We start from the raw sequence: 11,153 nt of genomic DNA, 5'->3' as shown, positions 1-11,153 counted from the left end.
CTTGAAAAGCTTAAAAATGAATAGTTTATTTTCAATTATAATGAAAAGGATGGAAATATGTCTCTGTGTCTTCTTTTAAAGAGTAATAACATGAGGGAACAAAAGGATTTTCTTTCCTTCTATATTTACCCTAAGTCATTTGTTAGATAAAATCAGAATCAGAATACCTTTATTAGTCCTACAGAGGGGATATGTACATGTTACAGCAGGTAAAGAGCCAACAATAGCTGAATATTACTAAAGAAGCATGCATAAAATATGAAAGTGTCCTGTTGAAGCTTTATTGCAGTGGTGTCAAACTCAAGGCTCGCAGGCAAAATCCGGCCCACGACCTCGTTTTATGTGGCCCGCAAGAGCTTGCAAAGAATATAATATACAATGGTGTAATTGTTGAATATTTGCTTTCAATTATTTGCCCTAGACCTCTGCTTTCAGAGGTTATGAGGTTATTACCAGAACTGATAATAGTCCAATGCAGAGCCAATAATGTAATATAATACATTATTTAATATATATTATATATTTATATATGTATATTTATATAGTCTTAAAGTTACAACCGGCCCTTTGAGTGCAACCATAATGCTAATGTAGCCCGCAATGAAATTGAGTTTGACACCCCTGCTTTATTGCCTCCATGCCCTGCGTGTGACGTCACTGTCACAGTTGCCAGCAGCAAATCTGTGCGGAGAGCTGCGCAGCCGCTCTGCGTCAGCAGGAGAGGACAGCGCAGCCATTTCTCTACCCCTCATGAAAAAAAAACTCCAGCGGGGGTTTGTGAGGGTCTTTCCTCCAAATAACTTCCCCGACGTGCGGGAATCATGAAGTAAGCAGCACATACCGAGGCGCAGCTCGATCCCGGAGCTACAAACTTTCTCCCAAATGTAACGCCTGCGCAGGCGACACACACGCTCGGTCTTTTTTTTCCTGTTGTTTTCTGTCAGAAATGGAGGGACATCTGCAAGGCGGCTGCGGGGACATCGTGATCCTGCATGTGAAAACGGAAGCGGTGGATGAGAACACGTCTGCGCTGGTTCTGAGCAGCCGAGGCTCGCCTGCGCCTTGCGGGGATTCCGCATGCAGAGGCGGGGAGCAGACTGCCGAGGAACCGGGGGAGAACACCGCTGCTCCGGGGCTGCTGTGTGAGTGCTGCTGGGCTTTCTCTTTCTCTTTTTAATGCACAATTTAGAAACAATAATTCAATACGTGGGGTTTCTGATTAAGAGGAGACACTACAGGTGGATAGTGTCCAAATATGAATATTTAATTCATTCTTGGGGGAAATTGGGGTTCATGACAGATTAAATATACATTGTACGGCAGTTTATACTAACAATACATATGTAAATGTGTATAAGATAAGCTAATATATACTTATAATATATACTTTATAGATTTTTTTTAAATTATAGTAATAATGAAGATATTAATGCTGAAAACCACCTAAACATGTAAAAAATAAACTATGGATATTACTTACATGATTAATTACATCAAGACATATATTTATAAAAAATTGCTCAGTTGCCTACAATTCTTAAAGGTGGGGTAGGTAAGTTTGAGAAACCGGCTCGAGACACACTTTTTGTTATATTCCATGGAATGCATCCCGATAGCAATGAATATCTTAAGTGCTTTGACAAAAAAATCCATAAACAAATTTCATCTGTGGAAGCCGTAGTACTGTAAAAAGCATGACCAGTTATTTTAGCCAGCCCGGCTAAAATAACTGGATGGCCTACCTGCCTGTCAGCCTTCCATCTGTGCACAAACTTATCTCGTGCCCTCATTGGTCGTGTGTGTTGGAGGCATACATGCCAACCCTCCCGATTTTCGCGGGAGACTCCCGATTTCATTGCCCTCTCCTGGTTTCCTCCCGGGGTCATATTTCTCCCGCATTTCTCCCGATTTCTGACTAAATCAGATTTACTCAGGACTGTTTCCACTCAGACTTTAATACAGCTACACCATTGTTTGGTTTCCATGGTAGCGCGTCAACTGAAAGTCTGAGAGGGTGAGGAAGATAGTCACAGCAAACAGAACCAGAATCGACAATTCAACCCTCTGCTCTTTCCTTTCCTTTCCACATATGCTCCATCAAGGATGGTGCTGCAGGCCGCAAGGCAGTGCACTTACAACTACAATAAGCATGTTAGTGTTAATCTAATACAGCTCCGGCGAGCACCCCCCCTCCCCCCCGCGGTGGTTTTGGAAATGCTCGATTTCTGAGGTCTCAAGGTTGGCAAGTATGGTTGGAGGAGGGGCTCTGTAAGGAAGTGGCAGATTTTTTCCGGCTGTATTTTCAAATTCTAGCGCACTCGAGCTGGTTTCTCCAAAATTACCTACCCCACCTTTAAAAGCCATAAACTTCCCCAGTCTATCACTTCCTTAGTTATATGAACTTTTATGTTTACTATGCAAATCATGCTAAATCTAATACCAACTTTTGGTGAATCTAGTAGAAATCTACAATCCTTTTTAAATCTGTTATCATGATGATAATAATGTGCCTCTTATCTGTTTTTTAGACCCGGTGAGTACAGACCGCTTCTTCACCACATCGGGGGACGGAAAGACGTACCTGAAGATAGCTCCAGGTGAGAGCATCAGTGTGAGAGGATCACACCCAGGGGCGCACCTTGCGAACAAGCAAGGCAGGCAACTGCTTGGGGCCACGGACCAGAAGGGGGCCCCCAAAGAAGGTAGATTAAGAAGGTCCACAGCAACGACAACATGAAACACCCTTTAATTTACTGCAACGACATGTCGGGAAACCCCCTCAAGGCTGCCCCATGCATAGCGTGCTGTAAAATGCTGCTTCTTATCTTAACCTGTTCCACTCTGAGCCTGTTTTTCAGGTCTCAGGCTCGAAAATGACATTCCCAGAACAAATGACCATATCTTCCCTTCTAAAAGGGTTAAATTAATAATCTTTTCTCAAAGTAATGATAAACCTGTGAGTTGGATGTAGAAGTGTCAGAATCAATATAAATGTTTTTTATTTTAAAGAAAATTCAGATTTTACATAGTAAAAAACTGTAAATTATAGTGTCCGTCCAAAAATTATTTTTTACAGATAGTGAAAACTACCCTTGGATGATGGGTTAGTAGACTAAAAGCTTTAGGAATCCAAAGTACAACATATAATAAGTACCCTGTATCAAGATTGATGCAAAACAAGTGAAATTTGACCTTTTTAGAGAGATTTAGCCAAAAACTGGGCCATCTGGGGTCATTTGGGTGGATTTGACCTATCTCTGGCCCCCCTTGCTCGATCTGGTTGGTTGACATACCCTTGTGACCGTTAGAGCCAATAGAATCGAAGGAGGAGACTCACATAGACACACATTGTAAAGAAAAAATGTTGCCGCTTCGCGTGTGGAAAGCGAAACTAAACTGGAGGAATGTCTCCTTCTGGAGTTTGGAAACTAAAACGCAGTTGTATTGCTTATGGATTATCAGAAATAATTTCAAAGAAGGCACAGACACATAGGATGAACCTATGGATTAACTGCAGCATCGTTTTTTTATCGTTTTAATGCCATTGAAGACCACTTTTGACCAAGGTAAGCCATATTTACATGTTTAGCTTCTTGGCTCCACATGTGATGATGTACGCTTTCGTTGATAGCGTCGCGAATGTTTATCACTGAGTGTTGAGGTGGGCACCGTTAGATTCAGTGTCTCCAGGACACCAAAAAATAGTGTTTGGTTGTGCATCTAGGATAAGTAATAAGGGAGTTCTGAGTGAGTTTATGTGCCTTTGTCGGTCCCGTTTTTTCGATCGAGGCTAATTCAGAGGCTGAGTGCTAGCATTGTGGGTTTTTTTTGAAAAAAAAAATTTAAAAGATCAGTTAGCTGAGTTTCTTCCCGTTACATGGATATAACACATTCATAGTTTTATTCAATATTAAGATTCCTTAGACGTTGTTTCCTGCAAATGACGCGTTTATCCGCCCGGTACCGGGGGGAAGGCGTGAAACAGGTTAAAGGGTACCTATCATGCAAAATGCACTTTTGTACGTCTTTTATACATGAATATGTGTCCCCGGTGTTCCAGGGAACTCACCAAGTGTCAGAAAACACAACCCTCTCTATTTTCCTCCATACCCAAATCTCTAAAAAAGGGGCTGCAACGGATCTGATAAAAACTGATCCAGATTTGAACACTTCACTGACGTCACAGAAGTGGCACTACGGCTATTGGGCCAACTCTCCACCTATCAGGGGAATGTGGGGTTGGGCCACGGCCGGCCATTGCCGCTCGAAAGCGCTGGAGACGCTGTAGTACATATGCCAGGCCTGTAAGTGGCGCTGTAGTCTGCCACAAAAGCAGCGAAGAAGACTTTCCGCCCATAGTTACCATGGTTACCCTTCTGTTTATTCTCCGCTGTGGCTTTCTTTCTCCCTCCCCGAGGCAAGCGTTTGCTCCCGCTGCTTTAATTCAATGCAATCCCTCCCCGTCGAGGCAAGCACTGTAATTCTCTCCGGTTAGTCCACCAGCAGATGACAAACACCCACCTCTCCGCCTCTTCCAAGGAACGAGGGGACCGTGCGGCAGAGTTTCAGTTTCAGTTTCTTTCGCTGGTCAAGATGTCCGTTAAAGTTTAAATCTTCCGGACAAAATTAGAAAAGTGCCGGTCAAAGGTCTTCTTTGTTATTTATTGAGCTTTAAAACAAATGAATAACGACTCTATAGGCCTATAATAATATAATAAAACACGGAGGACGGAGATCTTTTTTTCTCCCCCTCTTGACTTGATCAGAGCACGGCTCCCCTCTCCTGCAGGGGGGCGTGGTCAGCTGCAGCTCACAGAATCAGCCCCGTAGACAGCAAACAGCACATAGAGCGAAATGAGGCATGGCTAAAATGCATGATCTGTTTGGTATTTTGAAAACAGAAACGTATAAATATACCTTATATAGGTATGGCCCTACAATATATAATTTAAATATAGCATGATAGGTCCACTTTAAGTTTTGTTGCCTTGCTTCACTCCGGGGGGTGCTGTCGGCTGTGCGTGGTGATGAAAAGCTAGTTCGAGGGGCCCCCAGTGAATGTTTGCCTAGGGCCCCCACAGACTCTAGGATCGCCACTGATCACACCTTTACAATTATGATTGTTGATCAAAATGAAAAAACTCTCCAAGTCTAATCAGCATGCACACACATGAACGAGACTGTCACTACCCGATCGGTCCACCTGCCCGATTGGTACTGCGCATGTGCGAGATGGTCCGCCATATTGGACAACTACATACGGCAACTCTAATAGGACACTTGACACAGTGGCTTTTGGCAAAGCAGAAAAAGAACTGATAGAGATGAGTTATTGTTATTACAACGTGACTTCACTATTATTTAACAACTCTTTTTATTGGGTTCTTTTATTTGGGGTTAAGTACATTGTTAGAATAAGTGAGAAATGGATTTAACTTCTGTTAGACAGCTATCATACTGAATAAATATTGACTCTGAATGTATGCAAAAATGTATGGCATATAGCTGTCTAACAGAAGTTAAATCCATTTCTCACTTATTCTGACAATGTACTTAACCCCAAATAAAAGAACCCAATAAAAAGAGTTGTTAAATAATAGTGAAGTCACGTTGTAATAACAATAACTCATCTCTGTCAGTTCTTTTTCTGCTTTGCCAAAAGCCACTGTGTCAAGTGTCCTATTAGAGTTGCCGTATGTAGTTGTCCAATATGGCGGACCATCTCGCACATGCGCAGTACAGATCGGGCAGGTGGACCGATCGGGTAGTGACAGAGACGATACATTTGGTGCAAGAAATGTTAAACTCTTACATGACTTTAGTTTTGTTAACATTCTGGGGGATCCATGACAGAAAACAATAAGATTAAATATACATTGTACGGCAGTTAATACATATGTAAACATGTGTATATTACAATATATATAGTGTTGTATTAAGATAAAATAATATATACTTTATTGATCCTAAAATGTAGGTAAAATAAATAAAATCAAGTCTCAGTCATTTTGCCTCAGTGTATGAGAGAAAGTTAATTTGTAAAATTTCATGAGGAAAACTAATAGATGGCACTATGAAACTTCACAGTCTATCGCTTAGTTGTATGAACTTTTATGTTTAATATACAAATCATGCTAAATCTAATGTCAACTTTTGGTCAATCTAGTAGAAATCTACAATCCTTTTTAAATCTTTTATCATGATGATAACAATGTGCTTCTTATCTGTTTTCCTTTTAGACCCGGTGAGTACAGACCGCTTCTTCACCACATCGGGGGACGGAAAGACGTATCTGAAGATAGCTCCAGGGGAGAGCATCAGTGTGAGAGGATCACACCCAGGGGCCCACCTTGCGATCAGGCAAGGCAGGCAACTGCTTGCGGCCCCGGACCAGAAGGGGGCCCCCAAAGAAGGTAGATTAAGAAGGTCCACAGCAACGACAACATGAAACACCCTTTAATTTACTGCAACGACATGTCGGGAAACCCCCTCAGGGCGGCCCCATGCATAGCGTGCCGTAAAATGCTTAAGTTTTGTTGCCTTGCTCCGCTCCGGGGGGTGCTGTCGGCTGTGCGTGGTGATGAAAAGCTGGTTCGAGGGGCCCCCAGTGAATGTTTGCCTAGGGCCCCCACAGACTCTAGGATCGCCACTGATCACACCTTTACAATTATGATTTTTGATCAAAATGAAAAAACTCTCCAAGTCTAATCAGCATGCACACACATGAACGAGACGATACATTTGGTGTAAGAAATGTTAAACTCTTACATGACTTTAGTTTTGTTAACAAATCTTTTAGGAATGAAAGAATCATTTAAAGTAAATAACAAAATGTAAATATTTCAACTGTATTTTATGTTAAAGACCTTCAAAACAGGGGTTCAAATCTTTTAAAATGTCTCCTTAACATTAGGTTTTGGCAACAGAAAAGTTTAAAATCATCTTAAAGTAATATTTATTTATATTTTAGTAATAAAAGGTAACTCCTAAGTACCATATGTAGATTCTTACTCAAATGTTGCCCTTTTTTAAATGTAATTAAAAAAAAATTAATATTGCTAATCCTCATTGGAGAATATGACATCACTTTTTCCATCCATGCCCTGCCTACCTTACACCATCAAGAAGTGCACAGCAAATACACAAAATATCTCATGTTAATTCAATGAAAAATGTTATCACTTTTGCTGAATTTTATACATTCTATATTAAGAAACTGATTCAAAAAGTACGTCTCCAGGGCTTTTATCTCTTTCATATCTAAATCCCACTTGTTTCCTCTCCCCCAGCGTCAGCGATGCCTCCTTCCCCCTCAGAGAAGACGCTTCTCTCCGGCTCTGATTTCTCCTCCAAAGCCGTGCTGTGTCTGATCGAGGCGGTGGGCCGGCGCTGGGGCCTCTACGAGACCCGGGAGCGCTCACAGCTCTTCCAGAGTGTCCAGGAGGAAATGGCCTCCAAGGGCCACCTGCTTCCTGTCGAAAAGATCCGCCGCAAGTGGAACAACCTCATCGTCACGTACAAGAGGGTCAAAGACCGCAGCCAGGAGACGGGACACGCCAAAACGTCCTGGGAGTTCTTCGATGTAAGTCTTCAAGAAGCCCTGCTGTGCTTTTTGGGTTTTTTCCCGAACACTGTTTCAATTTCTATGAATAACTTTGATGCTAGTTTAGATCGGCAGCTTGCTCTAGAAATGCAACTGGATCATGTCTGATCTATACCATGAACCATGTTTATCGATAGTGAGTGCTATGCAAGCAGGTGTTTTTTTCAACAGTTTTATAAGGAAGGTTATAATTCATCTAAATAAAAGTCCCATTAGGGGACTATTATATACTTTCAGATCTCCGTTCCCTTTGTCGAAGTCACTTGGATGATCTCTCATGCTCTGCCTTTATACCCGATATATACACACCCTGTTTAAAGCTCTCATAGCTGAATTTTTACTTTGAGCTTTACCAGGCATACTGTATTTCAAATTAAAACCGACCCAGCGGGTGACCTTAATCTGTATGAGGGCATTTGATTTCAGAGGTAAAAATAATGGGTGTCGTGGCCACCCAGGGCCCGCCCTGGACGCTGGGTCTGCATTATGGAATAATGTTATTGGCTGTTTGCCAGGTCTCCAACAACAGCCATTGTCCAATCATAGCTTAACCCTCAAAATCCGGCGCAGCAGGCCTTCAAGCTTTAGATTTCTCTGCATGTTGACACAGTGTACATATTGCCGTAGTAAGAGCCGTAGAGCTTACTCATTGTAAGAGATTGAAGTATGTTCTATACATTCACCAAAAAACCTGAAACAAAGGTGTTTAATCGCTTGTTTAATTCCTTTTTCCATCTCTTTGTGTTGATCTTCTTTCACTCTAGTTGATGGACGCCACTCTCTGCGACACCGTTGGCACTCAGGTCATCAACAACAAACGAAACAAAAGCGGGAACGCGGTTTCCACGCTGCCTGGTCCTTTGGCCAAGATCGCTGCGAAACCTGAGGCCGCCCCCCCCCACCATCATCCAGCCCAATGGGGACTTTGCTTCGAGCGGTGGTGTGGACTCAGTGGGTCAGGGAGCCATCAGCGGTCAACTCATCAGTACTGCTGCTGCCATGCCCTCAATGACCACCGTTAGCCCACCGAATGCTCCCGAGCTCAAACCCCTGATCATCAGTGACATTGTTACAACCAGCATTCACCCAGCCACCATTGTGCCATCCCCATCGTTTATCTCCTCTCCTTGTTTTACAGAGACAGCTTCTCCTTCCCCTTCCCTTCTTAGCTCCACAAGCAACACGGACCACAACACATCGCGCTACGTAGGCCGTAAAGCTCCGTCGTTCTCATCAGGCGTCGTACCCTTTCGTCTTAGCAATGCGCCGCTCTGCAACACCCAGAATCTCCTCAGCCTTTCCTCCTCTTTCCCCGCTACTTCTTCCTCTCTCACTCCTTCGATTTCCCACGCAACAACCATGTCCGCGAGCGAAGGACAGAGCCAGAAAGGAAACGAGGAGCCGAGCAGCGCCACTTTGTCGCAGGAGATCCTGCAGCGACAGGAGGAACAGTCCTACCTGGATCGAGTGGCTGGACGCCGAGTGGAAGCCAGGGAGAAGAGGCGCGAGAGGAGGGAGGTCCGGATGGCAGGGTCCCTCGGCAGGATAGCCACCGCCCTGGAGCTGCTCTCCTCCAAGCAGGACACAGTCATCGCCCTCCTGCAGAGACTGGCTGATCGGAAGTGATGGAGGCCGGAAACCTGGAAATCAGTCCCTCTGTAATCCACGCTAAAGCTGCATTCACATGAAACGCGGTAAACGGCTCTGCGATGACGTTGTGTTTTTATGGGAAGATCGGTTCTGCCTGACTACGTGGAAGGGCTACCCTTGGCATCGTGGACCGCTCAAAACATTTGTACGAGCTGATCACTTTTCTACGTTAAGGGATGAGTTGGTGTTTTTCAGCCTGGGTTGAAACAAAATGGGGACACTTTTCGAAATGGGTCCAGTAATGAGTGAAAGCACTGCAGCTGCAAAACATACTGCAATGGAGTCGCTCGCAGTCATTCCACACCGTCATTGTTAGGAAATTGGCAAAATGCTTGATTTACAGGCTCAGATTTGTATTATAAGTGTCTGACTTCCTTACAGAAAATATCCCACAAATACATTAAATGTTTTACTTGACCTTTCACCTCATTAGGTCTATCTGTTATTCCAATTAACCAAATCTCGCACAATAATCTTCTATCATTTTTGTGACACATCGTTAAATGTGACGTAAAAAATGTTTTCGACAAAAGTGGGCTACACTTTTAATACTCCCACACAATCAATTTTCACAATAAAGGCATTTCTATATCAACTCTCCCTTAGGTTTTCACTGTTGTCTTCAGGCAACAAGTCAAATGACACAATAACAAACAGACCAGTGGCAAAACAACGCTTTGGACGTGCATTGACATTGTAGAAAAGCCCCCCAATGCAGCCCATTTTGCAGCTCTCACTCAATGCTGGCACTTTATCAAAAATAGTTTCCCCACTAGTCACTTGAACACAAAAACATGGGGAAGATGTCAAGGTTAAAAAATACCTAAATGAACCTTTAAGCATAAGTGACATGGGTGGCTATTGTTACATGTCTTACAGTATAATACAATACATTTCAAACATTCTCCTTCAACCTTTGGTTAATATGATTTTGTCTCAGTGGATTAAAGTACAATAAATAGTAATTGTTATCTCTTGAGAAAAGGCGAAACTTTTGTCAACATTTGCTCTTGGCACAGAAATGCACAAATGACTGCCAATGTTTTTTCAAGTTAGGTTCAAAGTTTTATCCTTACTGTCAATACTCACGCCCCCATAAGTACATGGAGTCCATTTTTGGTCTGCGAAACAATTATTTATTTCAATACTGGCCAAGAAGATTTCCCATCCTAATGTTCTTCACTGTAAAAGTAAGAGAAGGAGAGAAAATCTACACTATGTGTTGAACCCAGTGAGGATCTCCTATTGAATCAATTTTGGGTAGTTAAAGTTTTCACACTAAGCAGTTTGATAAGATGAAACTGAAATGGTTTCCCTGTTGTTTTTTTATTAGCATGGTTTAGTAGCATATACATGTTGTTCAAAGCATGTGACTTTTCATTTTAGTAACACAAAAGAACGGTTTAATGTTTTACCATGAATGCAATGTACTTATATATATATACTATTGCGTTTTAATGTTGGCAATTCTTTTTTAGGGGAGCATTTTGCAGACCTTTGTACATATGGAAAACTTTAATTGTTCTGCCAGTATCCGGCCTTTATTACATTTCCTTTGCATCATCACATTCATTTTTGCTCTGCAGTGGCAGGACAGGCAACTGGAGAGTGGACCGATCGAAATAAAATAAACTTTAATAAGAACTATATTTTCAGAATCAGTCTCTTTATATTCAGAAAGTGTAAAACAGCCTTGACATCAGGCCTGGTGCTGAGCAAGAGGATCAGGGTAAGTATGAACTTTAACTCTGCTTTTTAGATGTCTATACCATAAAGCGTTTGACAATGGATGAACTTTATTCAAAATAATTCAGGCTGATTAATGAAGTTTGTTTGTCTTTCTGAAACCAAAGCTTCTTCATTTAAAGCAAACTAAGTAAAATAAATGTCTGGTCACTTA

At 42.3% G+C, this 11,153-nt stretch overlaps 1 protein-coding gene across 3 annotated transcripts; it reads left to right on the top strand.

Annotated features, from left to right (window-relative positions):
- Positions 1-610: 610 nt before the first annotated feature.
- On the top strand, positions 611-10,902 carry LOC117493509. Of its 3 annotated transcripts, none has more exons than XM_034144100.1 (5): positions 611-1,142; positions 2,529-2,597; positions 6,240-6,413; positions 7,290-7,582; positions 8,368-10,902. In XM_034144100.1, the coding sequence occupies exons 1-5, from the start codon at positions 947-949 to the stop codon at positions 8,623-8,625; spliced, it is 990 nt and encodes a 329-aa protein (XP_033999991.1). In that variant the 5' UTR covers positions 611-946; the 3' UTR covers positions 8,626-10,902. The 3 variants fall into 3 exon arrangements, with proteins under 3 accessions (XP_033999991.1, XP_033999990.1, XP_033999992.1); XM_034144099.1 differs by having other exon boundaries at positions 2,529-2,702; XM_034144101.1 differs by lacking the exon at positions 6,240-6,413 and having other exon boundaries at positions 612-1,142; positions 2,529-2,702.
- Positions 10,903-11,153: the final 251 nt, after the last annotated feature.

This window comes from Trematomus bernacchii, unplaced genomic scaffold, assembly GCF_902827165.1.
Source record: "Trematomus bernacchii unplaced genomic scaffold, fTreBer1.1, whole genome shotgun sequence".
NCBI lineage: Eukaryota > Metazoa > Chordata > Actinopteri > Perciformes > Nototheniidae > Trematomus > Trematomus bernacchii.
This window is presented reverse-complemented; position numbering and strand designations above follow the sequence as displayed.

Bases quoted from the DNA above. Each gene is read 5' to 3' on its own strand.
- LOC117493509 (XM_034144099.1), top strand. From the start codon at position 947: ATGGAGGGACATCTGCAAGGCGGCTGCGGGGACATCGTGATCCTGCAT. The intron at 2,703-6,239 runs GTAGATTAAGAA...TTTTCCTTTTAG, and splicing joins GAAGGGGGCCCCCAAAGAAG to ACCCGGTGAGTACAGACCGC. The intron at 7,583-8,367 runs GTAAGTCTTCAA...CTTTCACTCTAG, and splicing joins CGTCCTGGGAGTTCTTCGAT to TTGATGGACGCCACTCTCTG.